The sequence below is a fragment of the Lepidochelys kempii genome, chromosome 1, assembly GCF_965140285.1.
Source record: "Lepidochelys kempii isolate rLepKem1 chromosome 1, rLepKem1.hap1, whole genome shotgun sequence".
NCBI classification, from domain to species: domain Eukaryota; kingdom Metazoa; phylum Chordata; order Testudines; family Cheloniidae; genus Lepidochelys; species Lepidochelys kempii.
Window position 1 is genome coordinate 10,673,348 of NC_136380.1, and position 19,471 is coordinate 10,692,818.

Here is a 19,471-nt window from a genome sequence, read left to right on the forward strand (position 1 = left end):
CCTTCTCCCTGTCCCCTGACCGCCCCCAAAACCTCTGCCCTTGACTCACCACCCCATCCAACCCCTCCTCTCCTTCCTGACTGCAACCCCCAGGACCCATGCCCCATCCAACCACCCCTTCCCACTGTCCCCTGACCGCCCCGGAACCCCTGCCCCTGACTGCCGCCCCATCCAACCCCCTTCTCCTTCCTGACCCCGATTCAACCCCTCTGTTCCCTGCCCTCTGACCAGCCCAAACCCCCCCCACTCCCTGCCCCTTTACCGCGCTGCCTGGAGCACCGGTGGCTGGAGGTGCTACAGCCGTGCTGCCCAGCTGGAGCCAGCCACGCCACCGTGCAGCACAGAGCACCAGGTCAGGCCACGCTCTGCAGCTGCGCTGCCCCCGGAGCTCACAGCCCTGCTGCCCGGAGCATTGCACCGGTGGCGCAGTGACCTGAGGTTGCAGGGGAGGGGCCGGGGGCTAGCCTACCGGGCCAGTCGCTCAGGGGCCGGGCAGGAGGATCCCGCGGGCTGGATGTGGCCCATGGGCCTTAGTTTGCCTACCTCTGACCTAGACCATCCCTGACAGGTGTTTGTCTAACCTGCTCTTAAAAATCCTCAATGATATAGACTCCACCACCTCCCTAGGCTACTTATTCCAGTGCTTAACCACCCTGACAGTTAGGAAGTTTTGCTAATATCCAACTGAAGCCTCCCTTGCTGCAATTTAAGCCCATTGCTTCTTGTCCTATGCTCACAGGTTAATGAGAACAATTTTTCTCCCAATCCTTGTAACAACCATTTATGTATTTGAAAGCTGTTATCATGTCGTCCCCCCCAGTCTTCTCTTCTCCAGACTATACAAACCCAATTTTTTCCATCTTCCCTCATAGGTCATACTTTCTAGACATTTAATCATTTTTGTTGCTCTTCAGGAAAGATGTGGACAAATTGGAGAAAGTCCAGTTTTTCCTAATGTCCAACCTAAATTTAATCTCATTGCTTCTTGTCCTATCCTCAGAGGTTAAGAAGAAAAATTTTTCTCCTTCCTCCTTGTAGCAACATTTTATGTACTCGAAAACTGTTATCATGTCTCCTCTCAGGCTTCTCGTCTCCAGACTAAACAAACCCAATTTATTCAGTCTTCTCTCATAGGTCATGTTTTCTAGACCTTTAATCATTTTTGTTGCTCTTCTCCGGACTTTCTCCAATTTGTTCACATCTTTCCTGAAATGTGGCACCCAGAAATGGACACAATACTCCAGTTGAGGCCTAATCAGCACGGAGTAGAACGGAAGAATTACTGCTCGTGTCTTGCTTACAGTACTTCAGCTAATACATCCTATAATGATGTTTGCTTTTTTTTTTTGGCAACAGTGTTACCCTGTTGACTTATATTTAGCTTGTGGTCCACTCTGACCCCCACGTCCCTTGCCACAGTACTCCTTAGGCAGTCATTTCCCATTTTCTATTTGTACAACTCATTGTTCCTTCCTAACTGGAGTACTTTGCATTTGTCCGTATTACATTTCATCCTATTTACTTCAGACCATTTCTCCAGTTTGTCTGATCATTTTGAACTATAAGCCTATCCTCCAAAGTACTTGCAACCCCTCCCAGTTTGATATCGTCCACAAAGTTTATAAGTGTACTCTCTATGCTGTTATCTAAATAATTGAAAAAGATATTGAACAGAATCGGACCCAGAACTGATCTCTGCAGGACCCCACTGGTTATGCCCTTCCAGCTTGACTGTGAACCACTGGGAACACTTTTCCAACCAGTTACGCACCCACCTTATAGTAGCTCCATCGAAGCTGCATTTCCCTAGTTTGTTTATGAACTTACCTAGTTTTTTTTTAAACCCTGTTATAGTCTTGGCCTTCACAACATCTGGAAAGAGTTCCACAGGTTGACTGTGTATTGTGTGAAGAAATACTTCCTTTTGTGCGTTGTATGAAGAAATACTTCCTTTCCTTATGTTTGTTTTAAATCTGTTGCCTGTGTCATTGGGTGATCCTAGTTCTTCTGTTATGTGAAGGAGTAGATAATTCCTTATTCATTTTCTGTACACCTTTCACACTTTTATAGGCCTCTATCATATCCCAGTTTAGTTATCTCTTTTCCAAGCTGAAAAGTCCCAGTTCTATTAATCTCGTCTCATAACTAAGAGGATTATGGTGTAAGATTATAAAATATTTCAATTGTCTTTTCCAGACTAGGAACCTTCAAAGAGCCTTGGGAAGCAAGAATGTCACATTAGCAGTTTGTTGCTTATATATAGTCAATATCAAAGTCTCTTCAATTTAGTTGTAACCCTTCTGCCAGGTGGTGCCAGCAGCTACCAGGGCTGGGTTCAATGTCTAGGGGTTCCTTTTAAACAATACAACACAGAGCCAGTTCGAGTCCCCAGCTAGTAACCTACAATTACAAACCATCCCTAGGCGCCTCTGAGAGGCAATATTTCCCCACTCGCAAACAGAGTCTGATTGTAGAAAAGCAACTTTTAATGAATGGAGGGAAGTCACCTAACATTAATTAGGCGAAATGCCACAAGTAGGATTCATAAACAAAACTGTGAGCAGGACACCCACCCCACAGTGCAGTGTCTTCCACCTCATGTTCTTGAGTCCTACACCCAAAAGTTCCTTTACTGTGCCCTTCTCTGCTCCCTCACCATACCCCACTCACAGTGGTTGTCCTTGTTCAGTGAGGACCCAGGGGTCAGAAGTGCAGCTGTGTGAGTTCACCTCCTATGTGGGGAAGAAGGCACCTGGCTTGCTCTGCCATCTGAACACTTGTTCTGGCTGGCTGGCTGGCTGCTCCGCTGGCCACCCTGCCAGCTGCCTCTCTGCGGTGACCTCTGCAGGTCAGTCTCGTGAGATTCCACACAACTCTTAGTGATTGCCAGCTCTTAGTGGGGAGAACCTGAAGCAGACTAGGAGGAAATGCTGACCTACCACAAGTGATTTCAACTCTATTGAGCACTTAAAATAACAAAAGACTCCCGATGGAGTCTATTTAGCTCTATCTTTGAACAGTGAGGAGGAACAGGTTAAACCAGACAAAGGACCCTTAGGGTATGTCTACACTATGAAATTAGGTCGAATTTATAGAAGTCAGTTTTGTAGAAAGCGTTTTTATACAGTCGATTGTGTGTGTCCCCACACAAATGCTCTAAGTGCATGTAGTCGGTGGAGTGCGTCCACAGTACCGAGGCAACCGTCAAATTCCGGAGCACTGCATTGTGGGAAGCTATCCCACAGTTCCCGCAGTCTCTGCCGCCCATTTGAATTCTGGGCAGAAATCCCAGTGCCTGACGGGGCTAAAACATTGTCGCGGGTGGTCCTGGGTACATATCGTCAGGCCCCCGTTCCCTCCCTCCCTCCGTGAAAGCAAAGGCAGACAATCGTTTTGCACCTTTTTTCTTGAGTTACCTGTGCAGACGCCATACCACGGCAAGCATGGAGCCCCCTCAGCTAACCGTCACCGTATGTCTCCTGGGTGCTGGCAGACGCGGTACTGCATTGCTACACAGCAACAGCTTATTGCCTTTTGGCAACAGACAGTGCAATACGATTGGTAGCCGTCGTCGACATAGTCCTAGGTGCTCTTTTAACCGACCTCGATAAGGTCAGGGGCGCCTGGGCAAACATGGGAGTGACTCAGCCAAGTCATTTCTCTTTTAAGTTTTGTTTCATGGTGATTGAGTCCTACCGGCAGTGCACTGTCTTTTAATCAGCAGCCAGCAGAAGATGATGGCCAGCAGTTATACTGCACCGTCTTCTGCCGAGCACCCAGGAGATGATGGCGGCTAGCGGTTGTACTGCACAGTCTGCTGCCAGCAAGATGAAGTGGCTCAAAACAAGAAATAGACCAGATTTGTTTTGTATTCATTTTCTCCTCCCTCCCTCTGTGAAATCAACGGCCTACTAAACCCAGTTTTGAGTTCTATCCTTGAGGTTTTGAGTTCTATCCTTGAGGGGGCCATTCAGTTTCTCGCAAAGCCACCCCCTTTGTTGATTTTAATTCCCTGTAAGCCAACCTTGTAAGCCGTGTCATCTGTCGCCCCTCCCTCCGTCAGGGCAACGGCAGACAATCGTTCCGCGCCTTTTTTCTGTGCAGACGCCATACCACAGCAAGCATGGAGCCAGCTCAGATCACTTCGGCAATTAGGAGCACATTATACACCACACGCATTATCCAGAAGTATATGCAGCACCAGATCCTGGCAAAGTGCAACCGCGCGAGTGGGCGACGTCAGCGCGGTGACGGGAGTGATGAGGACATGGACACAGACTTCTCTCAAAGCATGGGCCTGGCAATGTGGGCATCATGGTGCTAATGGGACAGGTTCATGCGGTGGAATGCCGATTCTGGGCTCGGGAAACAAGCACAGACTGGTGGGACCACATAGTGTTGCAGGTCTGGGACGATTCCCAGTGGCTGCGAAACTTTCGCATGTGTAAGGGCACTTTCATGGAACTTTGTGTCTTGCTTTCCCCTGCCCTGAGGCGCAATAATGCCAAGATGAGAGCAGCCCTCACAGTTGAGAAGCGAGTGGCAATAGCCCTGTGGAAGCTTGCAACGCCAGACAGCTACCAGTCAGTCGGGAATCAATTTTGAGTGGGCAAATCTCCTGTGGGGGCTGCTGTGATGCAAGTAGCCCACGCAATCAAAGATCTGCTGATATCAAGGGTAGTGACCCTCAGAAATGTGCAGGTCATAGTGGATGGCTTTGCTGCAATGGGATTCCCTAACTGTGGTGGGGCCATAGACGGAACCCATATCCCTATCTTGGCACCGAAGCACCAAGCCGGCGAGTACATAAATCGCAAGGGGTACTTTTCAATAGTGTTGCACGCTCTGGTGGATCACAAGGGACGTTTCACCAACATCAACGTGGGATGGCCGAGAAAGGCTCGCATCTTCAGGAACTCTGGTCTGTTTCAACAGCTGCAGGAAGGGACTTTATTCCCAGCCCAGAAAATAACCGTTGGGGATGTTGAAATGCCTATAGTTATCTTTGGGGACCCAGCCTACCCCTTAATGCCATGGCTCATGAAGCCATACACAGGCAGCCTGGACAGTAGTCAGGAACTGTTCAACTACAGGCTGAGCAAGTGCAGAATGATGGTAGAATGTACATTTGGACGTTTAAAAGCGCGCTGGCGCAGTTTACTGACTTGGTTAGACCTCAGCGAAACCAATATTCCCACTGTTATTACTGCTTGCTGTGCGCTCCACAATACCTGTGAGAGTAAGGGGGAGACGTTTATGGCGGGGTGGAAGGTTGAGGCAAATCGCCTGGCTGCTGGTTACGCACAGCCAGACACCACGGTGGTTAGAAGAGCACAGGAGGGTGCGGTGCGCATCAGAGAAGCTTTGAAAACCAGTTTCATGACTAGCCAGGCTATGGTGTGAAAGTTCTGTTTGTTTCTCCTTGATGAAACTCCCCACCCCTTGGTTCACTCTACTTCCCTGTAAGCTAACCACCCTCCCCTCCTCCCTTCGATCACTGCTTGCAGAGGCAATAAAGTCATTGTTGCTTCACATTCATGCATTCTTTATTAATTCATCACACAAATAAGGGGATAACTACCAAGGTAGCCCAGGAGGGGTGGTGGAGAAGGGAAGGACAAGGCCACACAGAACTTTAAAAGTTTAAAACGTATTGAATGCCAGCCTTCTGTTGCTTGGGCAATCCTCTGGGGTGGAGTGGCTGGGTGGCCGGAGGCACCCCACCACGTTCTTGGGCGTCTGGGTGAGGAGGCTATGGAACTTGGGGAGGAGGGCAGTTGGTTACACAGGGGCTGTAGCAGCGGTCTGTGCTCCTGCTGCCTTTCCTGCAGCTCAACCATATGCTGGAGCATATTAGTTTGATCCTCCAGCAGCCTCAGCATTGAATCCTGCCTCCTCTCATCACGCTGCCGCCACCTTTCAGCTTCAGCCCTCTCTTCAGCCCGCCACCTCTCCTCCCGGTCATTTTGTGCTTTCCTGCACTCTGACATTGTCTGCCTCCACGCATTCGTCTGTGCTCTGTCAGTGTGGGAGGACAGCATGAACTCAGAGGACATTTCATCGCGAGTGCATTTTTTTCGCCTTCTAATCTTTGCTAGCCTCTGGGAAGGAGAAGATCCTGTGATCATTGAAACACATGCAGCTGGTGGAGAAAAAAAAAGGGACAGTGGTATTTAAAAAGACACATTTTTAGAACAATGGCTACACTCTTTCACGGTAAACCTTGCTGTTAACATTACATACATAGCACATGTGCTTTCGTTCCAAGGTCGCATTTTTACTCCCCCCAGCGCGTGGCTAGTCCCTTCCCCCTCCCCTTGGCTAACAGCGGGAAACATTTCTGTTCAGCCACAGGCAAACAGCCCAGCAGGAATGGGCACCTCTGAATGTCCCCTTAAGAAAAGCACGCTATTTCAACCAGGTGACCATGAATGATATCACTCTCCTGAGGATAACACAGAGAGATAAAGAACAGATGTTGTTTGAACACTAGCAAACGTACACTGCAATGCTTTGTTCTACAATGATTCCTGAGTATGTACTACTGGCCTGGAGTGGTAAAGTGTCCTACCATGGTGGATGGAATAAGGCTGCCCTCCCCAGAAACCTTTTGCAAAGGCTTTGGGAGTACATCCAGGAGAGCCGCAAATGCCAGGGCAAATTAATCATTAAACATGCTTGCTTTTAAACCACGTATAGTATTTTAAAAGATACACTCACCAGAGGTCCCTTCTCCGCCTGGCGGGTCCAGGAGGCAGCCTTGGGTGGGTTCAGGGGGTACTGGCTCCAGGTCCAGGGTGAGAAACAGTTCCTGGCTGTCGGGAAAACCGGTTTCTCCGCTTGCTTGCTGTGAACTATCTATAACCTCATCATCATCATCTTCCTCATCCCCAAAACCCGCTTCCATGTTGCCTCCATCTCCATTGAAGGAGTTAAACAACATGGCTGGGGTAGTGGTGGCTGAACCCCCTAAAATGGCATGCAGCTCATCATAGAAGCGGCATGTTTTGGGCTCTGACCTGTTTGCCTCTCTGGTTTTCTGGCAGGCTTGCCTCAGCTCCTTAAGTTTCATGCGGCACTGCTTTGGGTCCCTGTTATGGCCTCTGTCCTTCATGCCCTGGGAGATTTTGACAAATGTTTTGGCATTTCAAAAACTGGAACATAGTTCTGATAGCATGGATTCCTCTCCCCATACAGTGATCAGATCTCGTACCTCCCGTTCGGTCCATGCTGGAGCTCTTTTGCAATTCTGCGACTCCATCATGGTCAACTCTGCTGATGAGCTCTGCATGGTCATCTGCAGCTTGCCAAGCTGGCCAAACAGGAAATTGAAATTCAAAAGTTCGTGGGCCTTTTCCTGTCTATCTGGCCAGTGCATCTGAGTTGAGAGTGCTGTCCAGAGTGGTCACAATGGAGCACTCTGGGATAACTCACGGAGGCCAATACCGTCTAATTGTGTCCACAGTACCCCAAATTCGACCCAGCAAGGCCGATTTCAGCGCTAATCCCCTTGTCGGGGGTGGAGTAAGGAAATTGATTTTAAGAGCCCTTTAAGTCGAAAAAAAGGGCTTCGTCGTGTGGACAGGTGCAGGGTTAAATTGATTTAATGCTGCTAAATTTGACCTCCACTTCTAGTGTAGACCAGGGCTTAGGGAGAATCCACACTGCCTGCCTAGGACACTTGTCTCCACCCTTCTGTTTTTTCATAGGGGTCTGGTATTTGAGCCCTGGCGTAGCAAGTTTCTTTCTGATGATGGTTTCAGAGGAACAGCCGTGTTAGTCTGTATTCGCAAAAAGAAAAGGAGTACTTGTGGCACCTTAGAGACTAACCAATTTATTTGAGCATGAGCTTTCGTGAGCTACAGCTCACTTCATCAGATGTTTACCGTGGAAACTGCAGCAGACTTTATATACACACAGAAATCATGAAACAATACCTCCTCCCACCCCACTGTCCTGCTGGTAATAGCTTATCTAAAGTGATCAACAGGTGGGCCATTTCCAGCACAAATCCAGGTTTTCTCACCCTCCACCCCCCCACACAAATTCACTCTCCTGCTGGTGCTAGCCCATCCAAAGTGACAACTCTTTACATAATCAAGTCGGGCTATTTCCTGCATAGATCAAGGTTTTCTCACATCCCCCCCACCCCCATACACACACAAACTCACTCTCCTGCTGGTAATAGCTCATCTAAACTGACCATTCTCCAGGTTTAAATCCAAGTTAAACCAGAACATCTGGGGGGGGGGGGGTAGGAAAAAACAAGAGGAAACAGGCTACCTTGCATAATGACTTAGCCACTCCCAGTCTCTATTTAAGCCTAAATTAATAGTATCCAATTTGCAAATGAATTCCAATTCAGCAGTTTCTCGCTGGAGTCTGGATTTGAAGTTTTTTTGTTTTAAGATAGCGACCTTCATGTCTGTGATTGCGTGACCAGAGAGATTGAAGTGTTCTCCGACTGGTTTATGAATGTTATAATTCTTGACATCTGATTTGTGTCCATTTATTCTTTTACGTAGAGACTGTCCAGTTTGACCAATGTACATGGCAGAGGGGCATTGCTGGCACATGATGGCATAGATCACATTGGTGGATGTGCAGGTGAACGAGCCTCTGATAGTGTGGCTGATGTTATTAGGCCCTGTGATGGTGTCCCCTGAATAGATATGTGGGCACAATTGGCAACGGGCTTTGTTGCAAGGATAAGTTCCTGGGTTAGTGGTTCTGTTGTGTGGTATGTGGTATGTATGTTGTGTGGTATGTGGTATGTATGTTGTGTGGTATGTGGCGCCCCATCATCTCAGGCATTGGCACCCTGACAGCAGGATTGTCTGGCTATGTAGACTCCCTCCTCAGGCCCTACGCTACCAGCACTCCCAGCTACCTTCGAGACACCACTGACTTCCTGAGGAAACTTCAATCCATCGGTGATCTTCCTGATAACACCATCCTGGCTACTATGGATGTAGAAGCCCTCTACACCAACATTCCACACAAAGATGGACTACAAGCCGTCAAGAACACTATCCCCGATAATGTCACGGCTAACCTGGTGGCTGAACTTTGTGACTTTGTCCTTACCCATAACTATTTCACATTTGGGGACAATGTATACCTTCAGATCAGCGGCACTGCTATGGGTACCCGCATGGCCCCACAGTATGCCAACATTTTTATGGCTGATTTAGAACAACGCTTCCTCAGCTCTCGTCCCCTAAAGCCCCTACTCTACTTGCGCTATATTGATGACATCTTCATCATCTGGACCCATGGAAAAGAAGCCCTTGAGGAATTCCACCATGATTTCAACAATTTCCATCCCACCACCAACCTCAGCCTGGTCCAGTCCACACAAGAGATCCACTTCCTGGACACTACAGTGCTAATAAACAATGGCCACATAAACACCACCCTATACCGTAAACCTACTGACCGCTATTCCTACCTGCATGCCTCCAGCTTTCACCCTGACCACACCACACGATCCATCGTCTACAGCCAAGCTCTGCGATACAACCGCATTTGCTCCAACCCCTCAGACAGAGACAAACACCTACAAGATCTCTGTCAAGCTTTCTTACAACTACAATACCCACCTGCAGAAGTAAAGAAACAGATTGATAGAGCCAGAAGAGTTCCCAGAAGTTACCTACTACAGGACAGGCCTAACAAAGAAAATAACAGAACGCCACTAGCCGTCACCTTCAGCCCCCAACTAAAACCCCTCCAACGCATTATTAAGGATCTACAACCTATCCTAAAGGATGACCCAACACTCTCACAAGTCTTGGGAGACAGGCCAGTCCTTGCCTACAGACAGCCCCGCAACCTGAAGCAAATACTCACCAACAACCACATACCACACAACAGAACCACTAACCCAGGAACTTATCCTTGCAACAAAGCCCGTTGCCAATTGTGCCCACATATCTATTCAGGGGACACCATCACAGGGCCTAATAACATCAGCCACACTATCAGAGGCTCGTTCACCTGCACATCCACCAATGTGATCTATGCCATCATGTGCCAGCAATGCCCCTCTGCCATGTACATTGGTCAAACTGGACAGTCTCTACGTAAAAGAATAAATGGACACAAATCAGATGTCAAGAATTATAACATTCATAAACCAGTCGGAGAACACTTCAATCTCTCTGGTCACGCAATCACAGACATGAAGGTCGCTATCTTAAAACAAAAAAACTTCAAATCCAGACTCCAGCGAGAAACTGCTGAATTGGAATTCATTTGCAAATTGGATACTATTAATTTAGGCTTAAATAGAGACTGGGAGTGGCTAAGTCATTATGCAAGGTAGCCTGTTTCCTCTTGTTTTTTCCTACCCCCCCCCCAGATGTTCTGGTTTAACTTGGATTTAAACCTGGAGAATGGTCAGTTTAGATGAGCTATTACCAGCAGGAGAGTGAGTTTGTGTGTGTATGGGGGTGGGGGGGATGTGAGAAAACCTTGATCTATGCAGGAAATAGCCCGACTTGATTATGTAAAGAGTTGTCACTTTGGATGGGCTAGCACCAGCAGGAGAGTGAATTTGTGTGGGGGGGTGGAGGGTGAGAAAACCTGGATTTGTGCTGGAAATGGCCCACCTGTTGATCACTTTAGATAAGCTATTACCAGCAGGACAGTGGGGTGGGAGGAGGTATTGTTTCATGATTTCTGTGTGTATATAAAGTCTGCTGCAGTTTCCACGGTAAACATCTGATGAAGTGAGCTGTAGCTCACGAAAGCTCATGCTCAAATAAATTGGTTAGTCTCTAAGGTGCCACAAGTACTCCTTTTCTTTTTTCTGATGATGGTGACCCCCTCATTCGGGATAGGTTAAGCAGTTCTGCTCCCTTTTACTCAGACAATAAAGACAACATTGATAACATTTCTCTACCCCTGCATTCAGTACTAAAGTGATTTGTAACCCAACACCAGCCAAATTTGACCACTTTGAGCAACACAGCTCTATCTGCTGGATAACTTGGCAGAGTAGATATGTTCATGTAAATACAGTTTGCTCCTGAAGTCTCTCCCCCTTCCAGTTAGCTGTCAGGGGAGAGCTCATTCAGATCCTGCTTACATCATGATTGTGGCCAGCTACCATGATGGGCACTTATTGAATCCTTGTAGTAAACCCAACACAACCAAGTTCTGATTTCCATCTTGTTGCTGTACCAGGCTTGAAGTGCTAGGAACGGCCAACTATTGTAAAAAAAACACAACAAAAAAAGGAACAGTATTGTTTCTGGGGAAGTCCTGCCATCTTTAATCAAGCAAGACTTCTATCACAGTCAATAGGGATTTTGCCTAAGTAGGGGCTTCAGGATTCATACTGTAAGTTTTTGTAAATTATTAGTTTCACACAGTTCATTGTATAGTATTAATGACTAGGGTAGGCATTATTTCTTTCCTGAACATTCCCGTTGTTACTAAGATCACAGTGAGTATATTTACATAGCCCTTGGAAGTGAGCCTCTTAGCCTGGCTCAACAGGCTTGGGGTAGCTGGGCTCCAACTAGTGCTTTAAAAATGGCTCTGTAGACAGAGATTTGAAGTTGTGGCTTGAGGTTTGAAGCCTAGAGAGAGAGGTGAACACTAAATCTGTCAACCTGGGCTGGGAGGCTTGCTTCAACAGGCTGTGTAGACATGCCCTGTGACTTTCCAAGCATGGCTGTTATCTGCTCGTTCACTCAGCTTTTGGGGAGTTTAGTCTTCTCTGCACTTCATTTATGGAATTCACTGCCCCTGAAAGTTCAGAGTCTGAGCCTTATGTCTGAAGATTGCATTAAAGACCTCTGTTTAGTTCAACAGTTGATTGGTTGCTTGCTGTAAATCAGCTTTTTATTGTAAGGTGCTGAGGAGACACGTGAATACAGAAGAAAAGCACAGATAAGAACAAAACATGTTTATTCAAATAAAAAAGTGGAACAGAAGAACAAAATAAAACTGACAGTTTCAAAAAATGAAACTCCGCAAGAATTTTGACACCACTATCTCAGCAGGGTTCCATATGCTCTTTCAGTGGCTGATCTGATAAGAAAAACACTGCTTTTTCAAACTTCCAGTATCCTGTGTTTTGTTAAAGATATTGCTTCTCTTCTACTTTTTAGATCAAATACTGCTTTTCTCCCTCAGGTTCATCTAAAAAACCCATCAGAATAAAATGAGTAAAGCATAATCAAATGTAACTGCCAATCTTTATATAACTATATTTATCCTGTCACCAGGATCTGGCATTCAGAGTTTTAAGCAATCATATTCTCTTGGGAAAAGAGGAGCTATTTTTAAAGAAATAAAAGTTTGTATAACCCACTCACATTTCCAGTTCTACTTTCACAAAGAACTCCTACTAGGCACTATGGCCTTACTTGCTACTGGCTGATCTGGAAACATTATTTGCTAAATCCACCATTTCCCATGTGCTAGGTATTTCTGCCATAACAGTTTTTTTTTTTTTTTTTTAAAAACCCTCTCAAGAATCTTGAAGTTGCACAGCTAAGTGCTGATGTCAGGAATTTTTCTCTCTCTTTAGGATTATTTTAAGTCTCACTATGCATCCATATTATACTGTAGGAATCTATTACAAAATTAAAATACAAATCATACAGTCCAGGATTACTTACTCCACCCTGGGATATAAATAAATATCCACTGACAAATACAATGGTAAGAAAATAAATCCATTGGCTTCAAGCCAGAGTCAGTTGCACATGCAACCTTAGCTCTGCCTCTTGTGTGAGTGCTTTTGGATACTCTATTTACAAGCTCTCATACTGTTTTTCTAATTTAATAAATTATACAATTTTTCTATAACTCTGTGTGTGTTTAGCATCTTGCAATATATTTTCACTCTTGAATACTTACACTGGATCTTTGTAACAACTAAATCAGTGTATCTTTATTTACCCAGGCCCAATTCACAAACAGCTCCATGTTGGTGAACCCCACTCTGTGCCCAGACAGAGCCCATTGTAGTAAAGCAGGAATACAGGATTGGGCTCACAGGCATTTTACATTACTTTTATCTTTTTACCTTTACGTGTATTCCAGTACCTTTGACAGAACCATCTATGTTGCTATTTCTTTCCAACCAACTAACTTCCTTAGGGTTGGTTCAGGTGATAGGCAGTTAACTATGAAGCTAAATTGCCTACCAATTTAGGTACCGTATCTATGTCACCAAACTTTCACAGTTCCTCTAGGTTGATATGGGTTGTTCATAGCCAATTGTTTGGTACTATAGACACATCTGTGACAATTTAGGGAATCTTTCTATTTAAAATGTATGGATTCTGGTTGATGTTATGAAGTTGTTACGGATTTGTTGTATCAGGGAATGCCTCTCTGTGGACATGGAATCCAACATTTTCTGATGGTATGAAGCATGTCCATATCAGATGGACAACAGAATGTTATTATGGAGAGTGGCTGGAGCTGGGAGAAGCTACTTCCTCTAATTGGTTTGCAGGAATGGTGACGTGAACACAGTGCAAAATCCCCAAACAGGACAATGGGTCAGAGGTGACATAACAGGGGTTTTAAAAGGATTCATAGGAGGAACAAAAGGGAAAGCTTTGGGTAGGACATGAACTTTTGGGCAGGAGAGAAGAAGAGATGGGCAGGTTTTCATAGCAGGGGTGGGGATGTTCAATTTAACGCTGGTCAGTAAAAGAAAGCTAGCTGGGATGAAAAGGCTCCATGATTCTGAAGAGCATATAGGAGCTGCAGGAAGAGGATCCTGGACACTCCAGAGGATTCTTTTGGCTTTCACTGTGGCAGAAGAAGTAAGCTGTAAACCCAAAGGCTTGCATGTTTGGAGGGATTCTGGGGAATGTTCAAAAGCTGCTGGGAAGAGGCATTAGTTGCAGGGTCCAGGCATTTGGACTGCAGTGGTCCCCATTGCCTGAGGAGTGTCATACGTGAGGTCTGCCCCTGGAGTGCTGGCCTAGAGGCTCAAAGCCAGGAACAGTGGCTAAACTCTGCCCAGCTCCGGTAAGCTAAGGGCATGGGAAGGTCACTGTATGGATACTCTCATAGTAGTCTCAGTGTCCACCAGCGGGAGTGTGACCAGATCTGTCAGAGAATCTTGGGCTAACAATGGACCTGTTAGGAACAGACTCCAACAGGAGACTGCTGAATTGGAATTAATTTGCAAACTGGATACAATTAACTTAGGTTTGAAAAAAGACTTGGAGTGGATGGGTCATTACAGAAAGTAAAACTATTTCCCCATGTTTATTCCACACCCCCCCCCCCCCGCCCCGTTCCTCACACGTTCTTGTCAACTGCTGGAAATGGCCCGCCTTGATTATCACTACAAAAGGTTCCCCCCCACCCTCCTGCTCTCCTGCTGGTAATAGCTTACCTTACCTGATCACTCTTGTTACAGTCTGCCTGGTAACACCCACTGTTTCATGTTCTCTGAGTATATAAAATCTCCCCACTGTATTTTCCACTGAATGCATCCAATGAAGTCAGCTGTAGCTCACAAAAGCTTATGCTCAAATAAATTGGTTAGTCTCTAAGGTGCCACAAGTCCTCCTTTTCTTTTTGCGAATACAGACTAACACGGCTGCTACTCTGAAACCTGTCATCATGCAAGGCACTGAATTTAGCCGTATGGAGTAGAAATCTATCAACTTCATGAAAAAACTCATACAGATACAGACAGACATCATCTTCCTTTCCAAATGCAAACAGATGGATATCATACCAAAAGGACTGAAGGTAAAAAATCCATTACCATCTACATACCACACAGACTATGCTGACAGCTTATGCCACACATTCTCAAAGAAACTGCGGAACCACCTAATCAACATCCTCTACAGCAAACAGGGAGAGATTAAGAATGAGCTCTCAAAACTGGATACTCTCATAAAAAAACAACCTTCCACACAAACTTCCTCGTGGCTGGACTTTACAAAAACTAGACAAACCATTTACAACACACACTTTGCTTCTCTACAAAAGAAAAAGGACACTAAAGTATCTAAACTACTACATGCCACAAGGGGCCACAGCAATGGTTCCCTCAACCCACCTAGCAATATTGTTAACCTATCCAACTATACTCTCAGCCCAGCAGAAGCTGCTGTTCTATCTCGGGGCCTCTCCTTCTGCCCCTCCACCCCCACGAACATGATACAGTTCTGTGGTGACCTAGAATCCTATTTTCGACGTCTCCGACGCAAGGAATATTTCCAACACACTCTGAACAACATAATATGTATGGGGAGACTTTGGCAAACCAGTAAAGTGCCTAAAACCACTATGGCTTATTGCTAAAAGCAGCCAGGTCAGCAGGCTGTAAATTGGCCATTCAGCACTCTCAGTTTGACAAAGACAGGCGTGGGTGGGGGGAGTGGGAGTTTTGGGTGCCACAGAAAGGGCAGCTTGACCCCACGTCCTTCCTGATAAGAACTGTGTTGAAGTGGCTGATACATGCATTTTCGAAGAACTGGATGTGTCCCAGAAATGTCTGCTGGGGCCTCAAGGCTGCAAACTCTGGAAAAACCCGCACCTGGTTAATCGATAATCAGAAGGAACCTCTTGCTTGACTATTGAAACTGCTTACTTAACAAGTTTTCTTTAAGGGACATGTCATTCTATTACTAATGTATAAATGAGGGGGAAAAGTTTGAGGTAGTTGGACTCTTTTTGGACTCTCCCTCTGGATACATCTTGCAGTCCCCACTGGCAGACGGAAGATATGGCCACCGGAAGCCTGCTGCTGTGCCACTTGAGAGCCACACTCAGCTTTGGTAATTATCAAGGGTTGGGGGTGTTTTACTAACCTTTTGCGGACGTGTGTTAGTGCTTGAGACCTCATAAAGTTTAGCTTTCCGTGAAAGCACTCTGGTGTTGTCCTGTTTGTGCCAGCCATCTATTGGTTGAATGGCCGTGTCTCCCCTGATTTATTTCCTGACACCACCTCACACAGAGTAAAAGTTACCAAGAGCTTTGGGTGGAAAGAACCCCGGGTAACAACTAATCCACAGAGACCTTCCTACCAAGACTACAAAAAGAAGGATTCTGGGTGGACTCCTCCTGAAGGTCGAAACATCAGACTGGACTTCTACATAGAGTGCTTCCGCCGACGTGCATGGGCTGAAATTGTGGAAAAGCAGCATCACTTGCCCCATAACCTCAGCCATGCAGAGCACAATGCCATCCACAGCCTCAGAAACAACTCTGACATCATAATCAAAAAGGCTGACAAAGGAGGTGCTGTCGTCATCATGAATAGGTCAGAATATGAACAAGAGGCTGCTCGGCAGCTCTCCAACACCACTTTCTACAAGCCATTACCCTCTGATCCCACTGGGGGTTACCAAAAGAAACTACATCATCTGCTCAGGAAACTCCCTGAAAAAGACCAAGAACAAATCCGCACAGACAAACCCCTAGAAGCCCGACCAGGGGTATTCTTTCTGCTACCCAAGATCCATAAACCTGGAAATCCTGGACGCCCCATCACCTCAGGCACTGGCACCCTGACAGCAGGATTGTCTGGCTATGTAGACTCCCTCCTCAGGCCCTACGCTACCAGCACTCCCAGCTATCTTCGAGACACCACTGACTTCCTGAGGAAACTACAATCCATCGGTGATCTTCCTGAAAACACCATCCTAGCCACTATGGATGTAGAAGCCCTCTACACCAACAGTCCACACAAAGATGGACTACAAGCCGTCAGGAACAGTATCCCAGATAATGTCACAGCAAACCTGGTGGCTGAACTTTGTGACTTTGTCCTCACCCATAACTATTTCACATTTGGGGACAATGTATACCTTCAAATCAGCTGCACTGCTATGGGTACCCGCATGGCCCCACAGTATGCCAACATTTTTACAGCTGACTTAGAACAACGCTTCCTCAGCTCTCATCCCCTAATGCCCCTACTCTACTTGCGCTACATTGATGACATCTTCATCATCTGGACCCATGGCAAAGAAGCCCTTGAGGAATTCCACCATGATTTCAACAATTTCCATTCCACCATCAACCTCAGCCTGGACCAGTCCACACAAGAGATCCACTTCCTGGACACTACGGTGCTAATAAGCGACGGTCACATAAACACCACCCTATACCAGAAATCTACTGACCGCTATGCTTACCTACATGCCTCCAGCTTTCGTCCAGACCACACCACCTGATCCATTGTCTACAGCCAAGCTCTACGATACAACCGCATTTGCTCCAACCCCTCAGACAGAGACAAACACCTACAAGATCTCTGTCAAGCTTTCTTACAACTACAATACCCACCTGCTGAAGTGAAGAAACAGATTGACAGAGCCAGAAGAGTACCCAGAAGTTACCTACTACAGGACAGGCCCAATAAAGAAAATAACAGAACGCCACTAGCCATCACCGTCAGCCCCCAACTAAAACCTCTCCAACGCATCATCAAGGATCTGCAACCTATCCTGAATGATGACCCATCACTCTCACAGATCTTGGGAGACAGGCCAGTCCTTGCTTACAGACAGCTCCCCAACCTGAAGCAAATACTCACCAGCAACCACACACCACACAACAAAAACACTAACCCAGGAACTATCCTTGCAACAAAGCCCATTGCCAACTGTGTCCACATATCTATTCAGGGGACACCATCATAGGGCCTAATCACATCAGCCACACTATCAGAGGCTCGTTCACCTGTACATCTACCAATGTGATCTATGCCATCATGTACCAGCAATGCCCCTCTGCCATGTACATTGGCCAAACTGGACAGTCTCTACGTAAAAGAATAAATGGACACAAATCAGACATCAAGAATTATAACATTCAAAAACCAGTCGGAGAACACTTCAATCTCTTTGGTCACTCGATTACAGACCTAAAAGTGGCAATTCTTCAACAAAAACACTTAACTTAGTGTTAACTTAGTGGATACAATTAACTTAGGCTTGAATAAAGACTGGGAGTGGATGGGTCGTTACACAAACTATTTCCCTGTGTTTATTCCCCCCCCCCCCAAGACCCCCACTGCTCCTCGGATGTTCCTGTTAACTGCGGGAAATGGCCCACCTTGATTATCATTACAAAAGGTTTTCTTCCCCTCCCGCTCTCCTGCTGGTAATAGCTCACCTTACCGGATCACTCTCCTTACAGTGTGTATGATAACACCCATTTTTCATGTTCTGTGTGTATATAAGTCTCCTCACTGTATTTTCCACTGAATGCATCCAATGAAGTGAGCTGTAGCTCACTAAAGCTTATGCTCAAATAAATTGGTTAGTCTCTAAGGTGCCACAAGTACTCCTTTTCTTTTTGCGGATACAGACTAACACGGCTGCTACTCTGAAACCTGTTAGGAAGTGTAGGAAGGATGTGCTTTTGCAGAACTGGGATTAGACATAATTAGAAGTGTCACAATGTTGTCACAATTTAAACATGAATGGAATGGAGGATGGATCTAGACTGTTCTCAGTGGTACCAGATGACAGAACAAGGAGTAATGGTCTCAAGTTGCAGTGGGAGAGGTTTAGGTTGGATATTAGGAAATGCTATTTCACTAGGAGGGTGGTGAAGCACTGGAATGGGTTACTGAGGGAGGTGGTGGAATCTCTTTCCTTAGAAGTTTTTAAGGTCAGGCTTGACAAAGCCCTGGCTGGGATGATTTAGTTGGGGATTGGTCCTGCTTTGAGCAGGAGGTTGGACTAGATGACCTCCTGAGGTTCCTGCCAACCCTGATACTCTATGATTCTATGAATGTTACTCACCTTCCAAGGAACTGAGAAATTTGAGCTTTTTTAAAAAATGCCAAGCTGGTGATCAAAAGGAGAAAAAGAGTGCCTCCAATTACAGTTCCCAAAATGATGTTATCGGAAACTTGGAAAGAAACAAACACAGAACATTACACTTTGCAGTCAGACTTACAGACACAAATGTCATAAATATTTAAGTAGCAAATGTAGCTTGTCATTATATGGAGTGTGCATGTCTCTCTCTCTCACACACATACAGACAGAGCTATCTCATGTGTAAATTATGTAACAATGCTAGCAAAGAAGGTTTGTCAGGACCCTCAAACATGCAGACTTTGCAAAAACATATCTGTCTAATTAACGGTCTGAGGAAACCTCTTGCTTTACCTTTGAAATTGCTTGCTTAAGAAGTTTTTTGGATGGACGTTATTGTTATACTAACACAGTAAATAAGGGAGGAGAAATTTGGGCTAGATCAGGGGTTCTCAAACTTCAATGCACCATGACCCCCTTCTGACAATAAAAATTACTACACGACCCCAGGAGTGGGGACCAAAGCCTGAGCCCACCCAAGCCCCACTGCCCCAAATGGGGAGGTCAAAGGCAAACCCCAAAGTCTTCAGCCCCAGGCAGGAGGCCTGTAACCTGAGCCTCACCATCCAGGTTTGAAGCCCGAAGGCTTCAGCTTCGATCCCAGACAGTGGGGCTTGGGCTTCAGTCCCAGGGCCCAG

General features: G+C 46.1%; 1 protein-coding gene and 1 long non-coding RNA gene across 4 annotated transcripts in view; one reads left to right on the forward strand and one right to left on the reverse strand.

The window, feature by feature from the left end:
- LOC140907625 (uncharacterized) overlaps nucleotides 1-19,471 on the forward strand; it is a 32,201-nt gene that overhangs the window by 1,377 nt on the left and 11,353 nt on the right. The window lies entirely within an intron of this gene.
- The window catches only part of LOC144930390 (disintegrin and metalloproteinase domain-containing protein 9-like), a 64,281-nt gene continuing 50,313 nt past the window's right edge, over nucleotides 5,504-19,471 (reverse strand). The window contains exons 1-2 of one of the 3 annotated variants that reach the window (XM_078851951.1): nucleotides 6,721-7,752; nucleotides 5,504-6,142 (exon numbers count right to left, since the gene is read on the reverse strand). In XM_078851951.1, coding sequence (XP_078708077.1) covers nucleotides 5,550-6,142; nucleotides 6,721-7,114 — 987 coding nt within the window. In that variant the 5' untranslated portion in view covers nucleotides 7,115-7,752 and the 3' untranslated portion in view covers nucleotides 5,504-5,549. Of the gene's footprint in view, nucleotides 6,143-6,720; nucleotides 11,215-11,243; nucleotides 12,154-19,471 lie in introns of those variants that run through there. The other 2 variants (XM_078851958.1, XM_078851954.1) reach the window with 2 other exon arrangements.